This window comes from Orycteropus afer, unplaced genomic scaffold, assembly GCF_000298275.1.
Source record: "Orycteropus afer afer isolate SDZICR_OR568_19922 unplaced genomic scaffold, OryAfe1.0 scaffold00188, whole genome shotgun sequence".
In the NCBI taxonomy this organism is placed as follows: Eukaryota; Metazoa; Chordata; class Mammalia; order Tubulidentata; family Orycteropodidae; genus Orycteropus; species Orycteropus afer.
The window spans coordinates 561,762-581,216 of record NW_006921775.1 but is presented as its reverse complement, the minus strand read 5'-3'; the positions used below and the strand labels follow the sequence as shown (position 1 = coordinate 581,216).

Genomic DNA, 19,455 nt, shown 5'->3' with positions numbered 1-19,455 from the left:
TTTTTTTTTTTTTTTTAAATGATTTTGAGTTTTGTTCCACATTGTTCTCCCACTCTATCCAGGATCTCCTATATAGATCCACATTCGAGTGGTTGACAGTGGTAGCCAGGCACCATCTAGTTCTTCTTGTCTCATAGTCATATAGGTTGAGGATGGCATCGTATACCAGTACCTTGGACTACTTGTTTCCATGTGTCTGGTTTTCTTCATTATTCTTTGCTTTGGATGAGGAGAGACCCATCGTTGCATCTAGATGGCTGCTTGCAAGCTTTTAAGATCCCAGTCACTACTTACCAAAGTGAGAAGTGGAACAATGTTTTTGTGTAGTATGTTATGCCAATTGAGCTGGATGTCCCTTGCAACCATGGTCCCAAGTCCACAGGTACAAGTACTCACTCCCTCCAGGTAAGTGGCTGTGGCCAAGAAGTGACTACAACCTTGTCCCTTGTCAGCTCTACTGTATACCTGGGAATTGTTACAGAACATACAAATATACTTGTAGAAACATTGTCTGCCAATCCTATACATGGTCATGGGCACTCTCCCCTCTGCATAGACATACCTAATTGTTCAGCCAGTGCACCCATCTATCTACCCGTAGATCAATGTTCGCCTTCACTGACAACAGTGTCATATGTGCAAAAGGGTTCATCTTTGTTGTCTGTACCTCTTCCTCAATGTCTTCCTCTTCCTCTTCTTCCTCAATGCCACTATGTTGATCACTCACATTTGGTACACTGCCCTTCCCTTCACCCAGATCAAAACTTGTCTCTACCTATCTAGCAGTGTTCCCTCCCCTCCCCCTCACCCCTGGTAACCAACAAAGAAAATTTCCTTCCATATATAAACCTTTCCTTGACTTTTTACAATACTAACCTAATACTATATTTGTCCTTCTGGGATTGACTTATTTCACTCAGCATAATGTCCTCCAAGTTCATCCATGTTATGCAGTGTTCTGCAGATTCTACGTTATTTTTTAGCATTGCATAGTATTCCATTGTGTGTATGTACCATTGTTTGGTCATCCATTCTTCTGTTGATGGGCACCTAGTTTGTTTCCATCTTTTGGCTATTGTAAATAGTGTTGTGATGAACATTGGTATGTATATATCTGCTCTTGTCCTGGCTCTCACTTCTTTAGGATATATACCTTGTGGTGGTTATGTTTGTGTGTCAACTTGGCTGGGCCTGGTTGAGTGGCTGGGCAGCTGGTGGTAGATATTCTCCATGATGAGACTGGCACTCAACTCCATGGTGGGATCTAACACAAGCTTATGGCATGCTTGAACCCTGCATGTAGCCATGTCGTTGTTCAGCAGACTGCCATGCTCTGCTAACCTCGGGACTTACAAAGGACTTGAATTAATGGCCTGCCATGTGGTTTGGTAACATTGGGACTGTGCCATTTTACTTGTCAACCTTCAGCTTGGCAGCCTCAGCAGCCAGCAGCTGTCTGAGTGAAGAAAAGCCTCTAGCTTCAGTGGGCCGGGAGTTGGAGGCAGAGCTGAAGCCCAAGGCTGAGGGGCTTTCACCCAGCCCCTAGAGCCTGGCACTTTTGAACTTGGACTTTAACCCTCCAAATTGTAAGAGAATAAATTCCTGTTTGTTAAGCCCATCCCACTGTGCTATATTCTTGTCAGAGTGACACTAGGTAACCAAAACATACCTAGTAATGGAATTGCTGGGTCAAATGGTCCAACTTTTTAAGGAATCGCCATACTGCTTTTCACAGTGGTTGTATCATTTGACAGTCCCACCAACAGTGCGTGAGAGTCCCAATCTCTCCATATCCTTGCCAGTATTTGTTTTGTCTTATTGAACTTTGCTACTAGTACTGGCACAAGATGGTATCTCATTGTTGTTTTGATTCGCATCTCACTAACGGCTAATGATTGTGAACATTTCTTCACGTGTTTGTTGGCTACCTGAATATCCTCTTTGGTGAACTGTCTAGTCATGTCTTCTGCCCATTTTTTAATTGGATTATTCAACTTTTTGTTGTAGTTGGTTGTTTTCTTATTGCTTGAGTTTTGAGAATTCTTTATATATTCTGGACATAAGTCCTTTGTTTGATATCTGACCTGCAAATATTTTCTTCCCATGATGTTGTGCCTCATTCTTGTAACAGGGTCTTTTACAGAGCAGAAGTTTTTAATTTTGATGAAGCCCAATTTACCACTTTTTTCTTTCTTTTCTGGATCATGCTTTTAATGTCATATTTAAGAATTCTTTGCCTAACTTCAAGGGGCACTGGTGGTGCAGTGGCTAAGTGCTTAGCTGCTTATTGAAAGGTCCATGGTTCGAACGCACCAGCCATTCCACAGGAGAAAGATGTGCCAGTCCACTTCCATACAGATTACAGCCTTGGAAACTTTAGGGGGCAGTTGTACTGTGTCCTACAGGGTCATTGAGTCAGAACTGACTCAACAGCAACGGGTTATGGGTTTTTGCCTAACCTAAGATCTCAAAGATTTTCTCCTGCATTTGTTTCTAAAATTCTTGTGGTTTTTGTCTAAAGTGTGAAGTACAGTTCAAAGTTAATTTTTTTTTTTTACAATTGTTATAGCACCATTTGTTTTAAAACACCATCCTTTCTCCACTGAATTGCCTTTGGCAATTAATCAATTGGCCATAATTGTGTAACTCTATTTCTGGACTCTATTCTGTTCCACTGACCTATGTCTATCCTTTCGCTAACAGCACATTACATTGGTTAGTTTTACAGTAAGTCTTGAAATCAAGTAGTGTAAGTTCTCTAACTTTGTTCTTTCTCTTTTTTCAAAGTGTTTTGGCTAGTCTAGTTCCTCTGCCTTCTCATACAAATTTTAAACTTTCTTCAAAAGATTTTTTAAAAAATTATATTTACAAAAAATTTGTATTTACAAAAAAGCTACTGGATTTTAATTAGGATTGTGTTGAATTTATACATCAATTTTGGACAAACTGACATTTTAATATGGTATATGTCTCCATTTATTCCGGTCTTGGATTTCTTTATCAGTGTTTTATTGATCCTGCACATATTTTGTGAGATTTATACATAAGTATTTTACTTTTTTCTAAACCATTGCAAGTGGTACTGTTTTTAAAATTTCAACTTAAAATTGTTCATTGCTTATACAATTAATTTCTTATTCTGTGACATTGCTAAACTCACCAGTTCTAAGAGCATTTTTGATGATTTCATGGCATTTTCTACATAGACATCTGGGAATAAAGTTTTATTTTTGCCTTTCCTATCTGCATTCCTTTTCTTTCTTTTTCTTGCCATACTGTAGTTGGTAGGAACTCTAGTATGTTGAATAGGAGTAGTAACAATGGATGGCCTTGTCTTATTCCTGATCTAAAGGCAGTAATGGGTATATTCACCATCTTGATGATGGTGATGGTTTCATGGGTGTATACATATATCAAAACTTATCAAATAGTATACTCTAAATATATGTACCTTATTATACGTCAATTATACCTCAATAACAAAAGAAGAAGAAATAATTCATCAGATGCTTTTGAGAAAAACTCAACTTCCAGCTGACAATGAGTTTAAGCTTTCCCAGAGTCTCCTACTTCTGGGCCATCTCGGTGATCTGCATGAGAGAGCATCATTTTTGTTCTATCACAATGCTGGTCTTTTCTTTTGCTCTCATCCATGTCTTACCTCGCCTTTCTGCCCTACTTCACCTTTCCAGTTAGTGGATTCTATCCAGGTGAGCTCTCTCTACAGACAGATGCCACTCCTGTCCTCTCAAAACAGAAATGTTTCTTTTGAAGAATTTGTCTTCTTCACTATTCTCTTCTAGTAATTAACCTCATGAAATCTAGTTTCAGTGATGTTTTATGAGATTATACTTTTTCTGTTAAACTTTGTTTTATCAAAACATAGCTGTTTACTATTTAAGAAAAACCGCCTAAAATATTCATCTCGAAACTGCATTGTCATATCGATCCTTTTTCTTGTTGTTCCCCAATTCAATCACAGCTCCCATGTCCTACCACCCTTACCTCCTGGGCTGCTGCTCTGAACCCACTGAATTACTGTAATTCAGGAACACAAGAGAGTGAAGGGCATGGGCCCTGCAGTTAGACTCTCGGGCCTGAGTCTCTACTTACAAATTTCTTGCAGACATACAGAAAAGCATATACACCCTAAGTTTACAGCTCAATGAATCTATAAAATAAACACATCCATGTAGTAAACACTAAGGGCAAGACACTGAATGTAACCAGGACCTCAGACCCTATGTTAAAATTTTAAGATTGCTGGTGACCTTTATTTTTATGGCAAAGTAAAATATATACTACATTAAAGTTCCATGATACAACACAGAAAATATTTAAAAAGATAACTTCCAAATTGTCCCCTGATAAATGTACAGCCTCTGTACTCTTATGCCTACTGATTGAAAATTCAATGGAAAGTAGGCATTTGGGGTATAAGAAAAGATGCCCAAGAGTAAAGAAACAATGTCTCCAAGACAAAGGATCAGCAGGGAGTTGGAGGAATTTGAGCTCAGAGCATGTAGTAAGACGGCTAGAAATACTGAGTCCTAGAGAAGGTAGCTGTAGAGACAGGGACAGTATGTATAGTGTGTCACACAGGAGGCATAATATACTTATTACACTAGCCATGCTTTCCTCTATTCCAGTAGAGTGAGAGGAGAAACTGAGGGAGGAGGAGGAATTACTTTCCTCCCCTTCTCTGATCTTTCCTCCTGTCTCTAGAGTACCTTCCATATCAGCACCCTGCCTTAATGCAGACTGGAGTGTTTTGGGACTCTTCTAACTAAAATCTCTTTGCATTCACATTCAGAAGATATTCTCCAACAAAAAGAAACACATACCTGCTCTTTGACCTCTATGTTATGTTCCCCTTCCAGAATAAGGGTGACGGCTTGCATAATTTGCTTTCCATGAGTACTCATTATTTTATCTATATGCTGTAAAACAATAGGAAATCCTCAATTATTATCTGGGACACAGAGAAAAAGACCACAGGAAAGAACAGAAGGCTTGTAAAAGTTAAACAATAAGATAAAAACTGCTTCATGCAGAACACCACAGCATATACAAGTAGATGCCAAAAGACATGTTTAATGTATTTTGAAGCTGCCTTTTGCCTTCAATTACATATTATTTTTGACAACTTGAAGATGAAGAGAATATAGATCTGGTCTTAAGAGAACACAGAATTCCAATTGTTAGGGGTCCTCAAGCCCAAAGATATTAAAGATAAAGGAAGCACAAACAATGAATAGCGGGGGTGGGGTGGGCAGAGACTTGCCCATATGGTGTAGATTTGTTAATCATACCTGGGGCAACAAGCATATTCCGAAGACTCTTTTTGAGGCACAAAGTGAGGCCACTGACCCTGAAGCTCAGGGAGTCTTAGACAGCAGTGTCAAGAGAGAGATCCCAGCAGGAGACTCAGCCTCACCAACTCTATATGCCCACTATTCTCCACACTGATATCCTCAGAAGTCAGTCTTGATATGCGGGCAGGGGGAGGGGGTGGAGAAGTCCTACGGAATGGTACTGAGAAGGATTTGTAAAGAGAAAGAAGCAGAGGCCCCAGAGGTAACTAAACCCAATATGGACATGAAACCAGGTAAAAGCAAAGCAACAAAACAAGGCAGGCACACATCCAGCACTGTAGGAGTTAAGGGAAAGATGACAGGCAGAATGAGAGTTAAGGGACAGGTGACTGTATGATGAAATAGCTCCCAAAACACCTATGAAGGTGACAGGTCTAGACATCATTTCAATTCTCTGAGAAGGGCAGCACTTGAATGTACCAACACTCATGGGCAGACACTGATGGCAATAGAAACCAACCACAATGTTTCACAATGTATACTGTTGCTAGTAGCCATCAAGTCAATTCTAACTCCACAGGGTTTTTCAAGGCTTTTGGAAACAAATCAACAAGACTATCTTTTTCTTTCTCCTTTTTTTTCCCCCCAAACTTTTTAAATTGTGATTTGGGTGAAAGTTTATAGAGTACATTAGTTTTCCATTTAACAGTTCACACACATTTTGTTTCATGTCATTGACTGTAATCATCTCAATGTAACATCACTCCTCCCACTTCCTCCCTGTGTTTCTCTTTCCCATTTCTCCTTCTCTCCTAACCCTTCCTGCCTTCTGAATTTTATCGTTGGGCAAATGTTGACCTTTTGATCTCAAATGGTTGATTATTCTAAGGGGTGTGTACCTTCCTAGAGTCACTGTTCACCTTGTAGACTTGTCTATAGTTTAACTGAAAATTCAGCTTGGGAGTGAGTTCAGTTCCAGGTCTGAAGGATGACTGGAGGTTCCACCAGTCTCTATTCAACCAGTAAATGTGCTCATTTTTTATGATTTTGAGTTCTGTTCCCCATTTTTCTCCCACTCTATCCAGAACCTTATAATGAGATTGCTTTCAGAGCAGCTGGTAGGGTAGCCAGGCACCACGTACTTCTTTCGGTCTCAGGGTTGGGGAGGCTGAGGAGTTTCCTTTGGACTGATCATGTCTACGTGTCTTTGATTTTCTTCATTCTTCTTTGTTCCAGATGGAGAGATCAATAGTTACACATTAGATGACCGTTTCCAAGCTTTTAAGACCCCAGTCCCTACTCAAGAAAGTAGGATGTAGAACTCTGCCTTTATGGACTATGTTGTGCCAGTTGATCTTGATGTCCCCAAGACTATGGTCTTCAGTCCCCAGGCCCAGCGACTCACTCCCTTAGGGTTTTTGGTTATAGCTAAAAAGTTTTCATAACTTTGGCCAACTCTGTCTTTTGACAGCCCTCTGAGTAGGCTCAAATCATCAACCTCTCAGGTAGTAATCAAGTGCTTAATCATCTGTGTCACCCAAGGACTCTTGCAGTGTGTACGTAGGGCTAAATCTGGAAACCTGGGTGATTTTACTTACAGGGCGAGTAGAGAGAAGATTCCTAAGAAGTCCCAGTGTCTTCATCAGCACATTCAAATCTGAATCTGATAATAACCGGAATAGCTGTTCAGTACTCAAGCTTCGTAAAATATCAGCTTTTATTTTTTGTTCAGCCTGAAATGCCATATTCTGAAAGGATTAAAGAGGTTGCAAGAATCATGTCTACATCTGCTTTATCATATTTTATTAACTGTTAATTTTCAAAGTAGAAACAGAATCTGCAGACAATCCTTGAGTATAAGTCACAATATTTTCATGATTCCTGTTAATAAATCATACATAATTCTTTCTGTCTATAAGAGAGAAAAATGTCACTCTTAGATATACATATATATGAATAATATAACTGCTTTCTGATGTGGGCATTTGAGTGTCTTAAGATTTCTCAAATAAGGACAATAACTTTGTAGTGATCAAGTTGCCTTCTGTGAATAACTATCAACAACTATACCATGTCATACATTCTGAGAATGATGTAAAAGTAAGCTGTATGTGTTGTTAGCTTTACCCACATGAAAATACCTATGAGTTCACACTACTACATTAAGTGTTGAGATGGCTGGGTCAGATCACAGAAGCTCTCCATGGGTTTAGAGGTATGTCTGAGCTACTAGCAACTCCAGGTGGCCAGTAATTATTTTGTTCCTTTCCTCCATTCTGAACACATTACAGATTAGCCCAGCTTAACCCCAAAATACAGTAACATTGCTGAACAAAAGAAAAACCACAAATTCTAAATAACAACTCATAAATCAACTTTTGGTACAAAATCTGTTGTAAACTAAAGATTTCTTATGTATGTGGTTCTTGTCCTCTAGGAACTTAAATTTTAGTTAAGGAGCTAAAACATATGAGCAATCAAGTTACCTAATGATGTGAAGCAGCATGGCAGAGCAAAAAGACTACTGCATTGGGTATCTTTTGACATGGCTCCAAGGTTTTATATTTTGCAGACCGAAAACATGGCAGCTGCTGATATGAAAACTGGTAAGAATAAGATAGTTTGGATTTAAGGATATGGAGAATAAGTTCGATTTTCAACATTAAACTTGAGCGAGGCCTCAAGTGACGCCCCATAGGTCATTTAAGTGACACACTCGGGGACGAGGGGACAGTTACATCTGATGTCTAAACTTGGAAGAAAGTTCTATTCATGAAACCATGAAACTATATGTAGTCCTATAAAACAGTAGTGTAAAGGGAACTGGTAAGTAGGAGGTGAAACCTGGGGGAATGTCCCCTGAGAAATAAGTTGAAAAAGAGGCAAGGTAGAAAGTGAAATGAAAATAGTTAAGTACTGGGAAAGAGTTTAAAGACAGCCAAGTGCTAAAAACTAGTGTAAAATTAGGGAGAAAAACACTTGCATCCAGTGCTTTCTTAGAAGATGATTATTTCTCTCCCAAAGTTTGTAAGAAAAGATAACAAACAGAGCACGAAACAGGAAGAAGAGTATGGGTTTTGGAAAAGGTTCAGAACCTGTTTCTATCACTTATTAGCTGTGAGGCCTTGGGCTATTCATTAACCTCTCTGGGTCCCAGTTTCCCATTTGTAAGATGTATAGCAATGCAACTTAAAACATTAAAATATAACCTAAATAAGAATTAGAAACAGCACATAGTAAATGCTCATTAAATTATACCCACCATAATCATGTTTTTTAAAAAATCCACATAGGTTGTTCTATTTTCAATTTCAGTGAATTTTTTAAACTAAGTCTCCTAACTTATAGTTATATAGCTTTAGAATATAGATTATACATTATTTACTACAAACTGTTAAGAAATTATTAATCGTTTAGGCACCAATTCTGTTACCTTGGGCAAGTTATTAAATCACTCTGCACCTCAGTTTACTCATCTATAAAATATAAGAATACTGATGTTTTATAAAGTTGTTATAAATATCAAACAAGACATGAAAGTGTAAAGTACATTTAAAAAAAAAACAGTTGCCATTGCAGTGACTCCAACTCATGGTGACCCCATGTGTGTCAAAGAACTATGCTCCAGAGGGTTTTCAAAGGCTTATTTTTCAGAAGTAGATTGCCAGGCCTTTCTCCCAAGGCATCTCTAGCAGCTGAGCACTTAATTGTTTATACCTCCCAAGGACTCCTGGAAAGTAGATTGTTGTTGCTAATTACCACTGAGATGACTCTGACTCACAGTGACCCCATGTGTGCAAAGTAGAACTGCTTCATAGGGTTTTCACAGCTGTGATCTTTCAGAAATAGAATGCCAGTCCTGTCTTCCAAAGCATCTCTGGGTGGGTTGAACCGTCAGCCTTTTGGGTAGTAGTCAAGCACTTGACTACTGTGCCACCCAGGGACTCAAAAAGGAGACATGTTCATGATAAGAAAAGAAAATGTTTTCCCAAAACTAGGTAAGTCAAATTTCAACATTTGTCTACCTTTTCTTAACAATATATAGGAGAAATGAGGCACACAATGGCCAAACAACTTGCTTAGTAGAACCAGAAAGCTGAACAGTGAATCTAAACAATGTTTTGCTACTTTAGTTCGGTATTTATTAGAATAGCAAAACATTTAAAAAAAAAAATTCTAGACATTTCAGGTAACACATTCTTTAGTTCTATCTTTGATAACACCTCTATTCTCTGTAATTAGTAACATACATAAAAAGGTAAGACGTACCATTAAAGCCCAAATTCCATTCACTCGTAAAGCGGGATTTTCACTCTGGGTTAACCCACAAAGTAGCTCTACGGCTCCTGATTCTAAAATCGGCTGTGAATGGAAAGGAAAAGAGCACAGCATTAAAGTCAGACTTGTGGATAAAAAGTGCACAGACCCTGGCACTCTGCCTCTGATTTCTTCCCCACTCTCACAAAGCAACGGATGAGGTGGCCAGAAAATAAGGTGGCACAGACAATTATTCTTTCATAAAATCCCAAAACAAAACTAGTGATCCGTCATTTGCTTCCTCTTTGTAGTCCTGGAGGACTCAGGACATAACTCGCACCCTAATTATCTATACAGTTCATATACACTCTTCTGATACCATTATCTACCATCTTACTCTCTCCAGTCTGAGACTGTCACCCTCTGCTCTGTGTGTTGTTCACAGGTGTGACTATGCAGCAATGTGACTGGTTTAGGGAAGAAATGTAACAGAACTTAGATATCCACATCCTCTTCCTTCCAAGTTATCATCAGGTTATCTTATTCTAAACATGCTACAGATTTCACCTTTTAGAATTACTTTCACATAAGCAGAATAGTCTTGTATTTTTATATTCACACCACATTTTAAACCTGAAACACGTGCTTTAGCCTGAATACTTTAGTTATGATACTTGGCTGAGAATGACTTTTAGCAATATATAAAGAAATCATACTTTAGAGGACTAAGATTTATCATTACTAAGGAGCACATAAAGGATATCCCTCAAGAGAGTTCTAGAGCTGTCTTAAGCAATCCAGACCTACATACTTGGAAAAAGAGCAGTGCCTTTCAAGACGACATTTCCGAAAAGGGCTACACGTTCCTCTACTTGTACAAACTGTGGTGTTTTTATCCCCTGATAATTTCAAGCATACAGAAATGCTGCAAGAATAATACAAGGTACTCCCAGATTCACTGATTTTTAACATTTTGTTATACTTGTTGTTGTTGTTGTTATTTGCCGTCGAGTCGGCCCCGACTCATAGCGACCCCTCCTTGGGTTTCCAAAGCAGTATCACTACGGAAGTAGGATTGCCCAACCTTCCTTCCGAGGAGTGGCTGGTGGGTTTGAACCGCCAGCCTTCTGGTTAGCAGTCAAGTGCCTTAGCCACTATGCTACCAGAGCTCCCTTTGTTATACTAGCTTTATCATTATCTTTTGCTTAATACATGTACATCCCCATTTTTTATCTTTTCTGAACCACTTGAAAGTAGAATACATCTATCATTCATTCCCCTCTATCCTTACTACTTGGATGTATTGTTTCTTAAGAACAAGGATATTCTCTTAGGTAACAATAATGTAGTTACCAAATTAAAAAAAGTTACCATTAAAACAATACTTTCATCCAATCTATAGTCAAAATTCCTATTTTCTCAAATAGTCCAGTAACATTCTTATAGCATTTCTCCTCCTTCCAGTTCAGGATCCAGTTGGTTTACTTTTAATATAAAAACCAATTCTACCACTATACTCTCACTCCTCATATGCATTCCTATGCCTGAGTTTATTCACTTGTTTTCTAGCCAGACCCTGAACATTCTGAAGGGAGATCTGAAACAACTTGTGGATTCTCCAGAACCCTCTCCAGGATGATAGATGGCATGGCACTGCCTGCAACCAGATCATCATTAGGCCAAGACCCCACTGCTGCAGCAGAGAGAACAGACAGAGGCTCTGACATCCTATTTCACCACCTTCTTCCTTCAGAGTAACTATCAGACTCTCCCCTCTTGTTCCAAGATTTCTGCTTGTTGAATAAGCGTCTTTGAACCTCTACCTTGTTAAAACTGCCTTCCTAAATACCAATCAGAAGTCTGTAGATACTGCAATGCAGAAAATAAGGTCAACAAGAATGGCAGTACTCAATGCACAATAGTGTCTAAACCTCAGTTCACAATTGGGCACATCAGAGACACTGTAACATGATAAAATTAACTATATAAGGTTTTCCCCTTTCCTTTGTTTTTCCCTAGTTAAAAAGTCATATATTTTCAAATAACTGAAAAAATGCAGAAAAAGAAAAACATTCCCATGCTTAATCCCTCCCCAAACAACTACAGTTACCATTTTAAAAAATGTATTTTCTATCACCTTGAAACTACTTATAATTCAGGTTTACAAAACTGAGTCTTAATTTACTCTTTAGCAAATATATTTTGACAATAGTCTATTTTTTGTATAACTATGTTTGTAGCTTCAGGTAGTTTAGACTGGCTATAAACTTGTAATATCTTTTAAATGTGCTGAACATGCTAGATAGACAGACTGATAGCTATATTTAAAATATGGACAATTTGTTTTCCTGAGAAAAAACTTAAATAATTCAGATGTTGTTTTTAAACCCAAACCACAAATTTCAATGCCACCTATTGTGAAAATTATCTGACTAAGCTCTGTCTAGCTGGACTGGCCAAATTCTAGGGCAAAATCAATACTAACCTCTTTGCTTGGAGAAAATTCAAGAAGCAGATTACATAGCATGGAAGATGCTACTACTAGGATTTCATCTGGTGCATTTTGTAAAACCTATGGAATTGAAAAAGGGATACTATTAATGGTTTGGAACCATGGAGGTGAGATCATAAGAATAAATGAGAACAAAAACAGTTTCTCTATCTGATTTCTCCTATTGGAGACAGTTAGGAAAGACCCACTTTATCTAGTGTTTTCATCACGACTGACTAGGGCCCTCACATCTATTTTGCTGGAGAAGCTGTAGTCCCACCTCCAGATAGGAGGCGACTGCAGGAAAGAGGAAAAACAGTTGGGAGATGGAAAGAGTGCTCTATGTGGATCAAATCGGACCACACAGAATTGTGCTAGAGCCTGAGAATTTCTGATGTGTCTCCATAAAGGCTTTTTGAACAGGAGTACAGATGGATCAAGCTACTGCATGGAGGGGCAGTCTGGAGGACAGGTTCTCAGGGCTTGGAATCATATAGCCCCCGTTCAAACGCTGACCCCTTCATTTACTAGATGTGTGAACTTGGACACATTTCTTAACCTCTCCAAGCCTTCGTTTCTTTATCTATAACAAGGAAAATACCACCTTCCTAATCAGACTATTTAAGGATTGAAAGTTATATGGTGGTGAACAGCAAGGGAAGCAGCACAGCATGGGGGTTAAAGCACAGACTGCCTGGGCTCAAATTCCAGCTCAACCACTAAATACCCAAAAAACCCAACCTACTGATGTTGAGTCTAATTCTAACTCACAGCAGCCCTACAGGACAGAACAGAACTTCCCCACATCTACTGCTCACTTATTGACTATCTCCTTATCTGATATTTTACATTTATAACAACTTGGAAAAAATTCTCAGGAGGTGACTCCAATGGTGTTGGCCCCACGCAGGGTAGTGGCTGGGCCTAAGGTGCCTTCAATGGGTCACCCTAAATGATACACTGGAGGCCCCAGTGATGACTGGGCCACATGATGGACAGCAGCCAATTGGCTGTGGATGCTTTCTCCAGTTCATCTATGATGTTTCAGTCAGCCCACGGAGGGTGCGGGGTGACGGCAGGACAATGGGAGGTCACAGGTAGACAGGAGTTGGCCAAGTGAGGGTCTGAAGGTGCTGCGGAGGTCATTGGGGGAAGTAGGAAGGGGCCTGCATGGAGCTGCAGGGCCAGTCCCACCCATGGTGGGTGGCAGGAGGTAGCGGGCAACACCCAACCACCACTACCACCTCCTCAACCCTTGTGGACTCTGCAATGGTGGGAAAAGCAATGGTGGGGAGGAAGGGTCTGCCACGCCATGTGCATCCTAATACGTGCAGGGAGTGCCCAATGGGGTGGATGAATGATGGGGGTGAGAGGGAGAGCACTAGCGCCAAAGTCGGGGTGCAGCCCCAACTCTCGTATAACACCACTTCTGCATAATGACCTGGTCTTTGGAACCAACCATGTCAATATGTGAGGAATGGGTGTACTTGTAGAGTTGTGAGAGTTACCTAAGTTAATATATGAAAGTATCTTAAAACAATAACTGGTATATAGTAATAGCTGTATCAGTGGGGTTTTAAAGATTGTAATTATTGCCATAGTTGTTGTTATCAGGTACATTATCAGGCTCATATGAGGTACACAGTAAACTAACTGCTATGGACTTGCACTGAGCTCAACAAGGATGACGATAAATGTTATTACACAGACTACTCTCTTACCGACTGTCTTGTCACCCAACATTTTGCATTTATGACAACAGTAAAAATCTGCTCTCCAAGTACTTTGCTTATTAACACTCTATGTCTGGCAGTAACAAACACTGAGATGCAAGGTGAGAGTAATGCTGGCTATGATAGTTAAGGTAATGTGTCAAATTTGGCAGCCCATGATTTTCAAAGGTTTGGCAGTTAAGTAACGATACAGTCACCTTCCATTTTCACATAATACTGATTTACTCATAATGAACTGGTCTTTGGAACCTAACCATGTTGATAAGTGAGGAATGGTATAGTAGCTATTATCAGAACCTGCTCCTTCTAGATGCTAAAAGAGAAGCCTTCATAAATACCACCACTTACATGCAATAAGAAGTACTCTGGTGATACAGTGGCTAAGGCATTTGGTTGGTAACTGAAAGGCTGGTGGCTTGACGTACCAGCCATTCCATAGGAGAAAGATGAGGCAGGCGGCGTCCATAAAGATTTACAGCTTTGGAAACCCTATGGGAGCAATTCTAGTCTGTCTTATAGGCTCACCATGAGTCAGAATCAACTTGATGGCAGAGGATTTTTGGTTTTACCTTGCCATGCCCTTCCTACATCTCTGCAGGTATACCCACTACCCATGATTTAAGGCCAACACATTCTGGTAGCTTCCTTAAAGTCTTTCCAGTTAGAAGTCATCCTACCCTCCTCTGAGTGCTCAGTAATTGTCTGTAACTCCTTTCAGGACCTTTATTACTGTCCACACTATTCAAATTCTTTGTTTAGCCATGTTATCTCCCTTCTAATAGTACATCTCAGGAATCTTAAATCTACTTCATTCTGGTCTAATGCAACCAAAGGTACTACATACAATAGATGCTCAAAAAACTTTTGTGCATTGAGTAAGAGAAATAATTATTTTCCAAAATTATATTACTTTGAATCACTGGTTAAAATAAGTTAAGTGTCTACCAAGGCTGGAAACTTTAAAAAATTGCTTCAGGTGATGTGATTCTCTTTAAAATTTAACTTATCATTTATAAAGATTAATTTGCTTTTATAAAGTTTTATTTTCAAATTAGGTTGGATTTAAAGCTAAACATCTTAAAAAGCATCCACTCAGTACAGTGCAAGATACAACATGAAAACTTCAGAAGTCAACATGTGATTATAACCAATTTTAATTTCACCAAAACAGAAACAAAAAGTCATCACAAAGAGAAATTTTAATTAAAACTAAATGCTTACTCTCCTATCATTTTCTAACCAACAGTTAAAAATACAGGAAAATAAAAGGGGAAAAAAATCAATAGGTATGCCAACAGCCTCTGAGCTATGAAGAACCTTGCTGTATTCTAGGTGACAGTGATTATGTCTAAGCTCTTAATCCTAGTTTAAACGTGCAAGTGTTTGACAGTAAGCATATGCACACATATCCGAGCACACAGAACCCTTCTAGATTGCTCATCAGACCTTTTCCCACAGAAGAATTAGTTAGAAACCACGTGTTGCTCCAGCTCTGATTTAGATGTTAGTCTGAGCTGCATAATCAGAGAAAACAGCGCCTGATGAAATGGTAGTTATTTGTCAAGAAATAAGAGAGTGCTTAAAAAATCGTGACTGGATAGACTCAGTAAATCAAAATCAAGCTGTTACAAAAAAGGTACAATTTAAGAACAAGGAAGTGTAGTAAAAGAAAACTGAAGGGAGCTTTGAAAAACCCAGGATTGGCAAATCTGACCCAAAGGGTTTGGGATAAGGGACTGTGGATTTGAAATGGCCTTTTGTTGCACACTCCCTGAGCAACTGTCTTCCCAGTGTGGAAAGGCAATGATGTTATAGCCAGAGTGAGGAGATGGGTAAGTCACTTTTCTTAGATTTGGGGCCCTTAATAGGGTTCAGGAAGCAAAAGGATAGCAGGAAATGAAGACTTTTCAGAAGAAGTGACATATGTCCAATATGATAAAAGAAAGGGAAGCTTGAGGAGGTCTGCCAGTGTCTCAAGATGGGTCTAGTTTGGATATCATGGGCTGCTAAGGCAGACCCACTGGGAAGGGGAAGAAATTAAAGAAACTTTTATTCCCCAAATAACCCTCACAAAGCCCATGTCTTGATTTTTAGGGTAGAAACTTTGGTGCCACCCTGACAACTCCTGAATCATACAACTGATCCTGTACTGAAGTATCTCTAGGGGTCTTATTTATTTATTTATTTTTACTACTCCACTGTTACCACCTTACTCCAGGACCTTTAACACATACATCATGCACTCTCAGAGATGAACCTCCCTATAAGATAGATCACACCTTAGTTCCTAAGGCCTAGTCTTCTACCTGGTCCTTACCTGTCCAATGCTATGTCTCACTATATCCTACTACAGTTATAAAAGCATCCTATTCCTTACATATACCGTTTATCATGTTTCTGCTCATGCTGTTCCTCCCCCTGGAACTTCCTTTCATTTTCAAAGCCTACTTCATATTCTTCCTGTATGAAGGCTCTCCCGACTTCTGCCACACTGGACACCCCTACTCTAACCTGCCTCGGAAGAAGTACTGCCAGAATGCTCCTTAGAAGCAAGAATGGAGAGATGTCATCTCATGTACTTTGGACATGTCATCAGGAGGCACCAGTCCCTGGAGAAGGACATCATGGTTGATAAGGCAGAGGGTCAGCAAAAAAGGGGAAGATCCTCAATGAGATGCACTGACACAATGACTGCAACAACGGGCACAAACACAGCAACAATTGTAAGGATGACACAGGATGGGGCAACATTTTATTCCGTTACACACAGGATCACTCTGAGTCTGAACCAACTAATAACACTCTAACCTGAGGGGACAGTAGTGGTTCAGTGCTACAATTCTCGCCTTCCACGCAGAAGACAGAGGTTTGATTCCCAGCAATGCACCTCCTGTGTGGCCCCCACTCATCGGTCAAGCTTGCAGGATGCTGTAATACTGGACAGATTTTAGTGGCGCTTCCAAACTGAGATAAGACTAGAAAGCCTTGGTGATCTACTTCCAAAAATCAGCCAGTGAAAACTCTATGCTTCACAACAGTCTGATCTACAACTGATCATGGGAATGGCACAGGATCACGCAGCACTTTGTTCCTTTGTGCACTGGGTTGCTATGAATGAGGGGCTGACTCAATGGTAGCGAACAACAACAAGAACTCTCACTTGAAGCTTTGAGCTGAGGGCAAGAGCTCTGCAGTACAATATTTTTGGTAGTCTCACAGGGCTTAGCACATAGCAGGCACTCAAAACAAAAGACAGACAAAAATGGCCAAAACTAGCCTATTAACTAAATGCAAGCTGTATAAAACCAAAACCAAACTCAATGCCATTCAGTCAATTCTGACTCCTACTGACCCCCATTGGATTTCCAAGGCTGTAGATCTTTACGGAAGGAGATTACCCTATCTTCCTTCCACAGAACAGCTGCTAACCAATGACCTTTTGGTCAGCAGCCAAATGCCTAATCCCCCATGCCACCAGAGCTCCTCACAAGCTGTATGGTCACTTAAAAAAAAGTGCCAGGGACCAAGGTGACCTGTGGTTCTGTGTGACGTATCAGTTGATAACATTATCAGCAGCAATATGATGCATACGCTAAGACCTAAATCAGACTGATTTGACACAAACCTGTTTTGGGGAGGAAAAGGGGCCTTTGAGAGAAGATCTAAGATTGGTAAAAAAGGTATTTTGGACAAGAGAAGCAGGAAGTAACTAAAAGTAAATACAGTTGTTTCAAAAAATAACGAAGGATTGTCAAAAGACTAAAAACAACAGGTTACATTTGTCAATGGCTGATGTCTTTCCTATTAATAACTAAAAATTACAAAGACAACTCTGGTCATAGTCTAACGTGTAATAATAAGCACAACAAGAGAAATGAGAAACAAGCTTTACTCTATAAAAGGAGATGTCCTTTCCCCTCACTTGAGATGCCGACTTCAGAAACACATTCTGCAGTCTGTAGAAACTTAGACTATCAGATTTTAGGAGGAAAGGCGTTCCGAATGCTTTACACAAAAATTAAACACACTCCTATACCCAGTGAGTGCTCTCAGCTCTCTCAGCTGACTAAAGGCTCTACAATTGCAGGTGTTACTTGCTGGCTTTTCTTCTTACCTTCATTAAAGGTTTCCATACGGCATGATCCTGGAAACTGGTTCGAAGTTGCTGCACAGATCGGGATAAACTGTGCAAACATCTACAAAGAATAATCAAAATTAGCTTCACAGGAAGCTCACACTTTTACTTCTGAAACACAAACTGCTTGGCATTTCACAATTACTAATTTATACTTCAGGTATATCTATGGAGACTGTTAATTTAATTATTGCAGAATGATTTGTGGGCTTCTGAGGCTTACGTTCTCTGTTAAATAACGTTACGCACACTGTATGGATTCACCTGAGCATACTTTCAAGTAACATTTGTATTCTGAGCTTACTCGGTGAAGGTCCGGAAAGGAAACAGGTTAAAGACACGGCAAAGGATTTTTATTCAGACCATTTAAAGCTCATACCTGACAGCAGCTAACCGCACCTTGACACTAGACTCAGACAAGCCAGTCACAATTCGGTCCATCATATTTTCAGTCTCAATGATCTGGAGAAAAAGGTTAATGCTGCATAAATAACAACATGAAGATGACAGACTTCACTGCTCGTAAATGCAAGTATGTTAACAGCCACTAAAAGCTTAATGCTTTTAACAAGAATTTTTACCTCTGGAACAATGATCTTGCGGTGGGGGCAGGCCGCTCATCAAAAAGATAGGTCTGCCCCACTAAGGACCTGCCAGGCTCAATGACAGGCACAGGGGGCAGGTTATGCTTGTTATTTTAAAAGACATTTAAAACAATAATTAAATGGCATAAATTTTGTAACGGTTGCATAAACAGTCTTGAGGAAAAGTAAAAGGTATAGATGAACTCCTTCTGAGCAGACTCCTTAGACTCCTTTCAGAGTGAGAGATTAGAAAACCACAGCCCTCACTCAGGCTTCATGAAATGAAATCTCTGGGTTTCTGACAGAGCCACCCTGTGGCTACTTTCTTACCAAGCAAATTGAAACTAAGTTAAATATTTAGAAAAAGAACCCTTGCCTTCTTCCACTGTAGTACCAATGCTTGCTACATGTAATCACACTATAATCAGGAAACTTTTCTTTCTAACTACAAACAATTAATAGTCTGCAATTTCCGGTCATTAAGTAGCCTATACATACAAAATAGTGTACAGAAGAGATTGTTTAATTTGTGTAGTCCTATGGGGAGGGAAAAAAAACAAAACAGCCTTTATATGTTAGTATTAGATGGTAATACAGTCACACTACCAATATTAACTAAAAATTAGTACTCATCGAGCATTTCGCTGTGCTAGGCATTGTGCAAAGCATGTTGTATACATTATCTCAAATGTTATCCTCATCCTTTTGTAGGAATTATCATTACTTCCATTTGACATATTAGGGCCTCAAGGAGCTGAGATAATACACCGCTTGCCTAGAATCACAGAGCTAAGACTGGAACCCAGGCACCCAACTCCAGAGTCCATGTGCTTAGCCATACTTGTAATACGGCCCTGGTGAGAGAAGTTGTTGTTGTTGTTGTTGTTGTTATGTGCCATCGAGTCAGCCCTGACTCATAGCGACCCCTCCTTGGGTTTCC

The 19,455-nt window shown here is 39.6% G+C and overlaps 1 protein-coding gene across 1 annotated transcript in view; it reads right to left on the bottom strand.

The window, feature by feature from the left end:
- Positions 1–19,455, bottom strand: part of ARMC8 (armadillo repeat containing 8) — a 138,572-nt gene that overhangs the window by 38,058 nt on the left and 81,059 nt on the right. Inside the window, exons 12-17 of the mRNA XM_007947497.1 lie at positions 18,311–18,393; positions 17,911–17,992; positions 12,058–12,144; positions 9,585–9,677; positions 6,914–7,063; positions 4,845–4,940 (exon numbers count right to left, since the gene is read on the bottom strand). Coding sequence (XP_007945688.1) covers positions 4,845–4,940; positions 6,914–7,063; positions 9,585–9,677; positions 12,058–12,144; positions 17,911–17,992; positions 18,311–18,393 — 591 coding nt within the window. The remainder of the gene's footprint in view (positions 1–4,844; positions 4,941–6,913; positions 7,064–9,584; positions 9,678–12,057; positions 12,145–17,910; positions 17,993–18,310; positions 18,394–19,455) is intronic.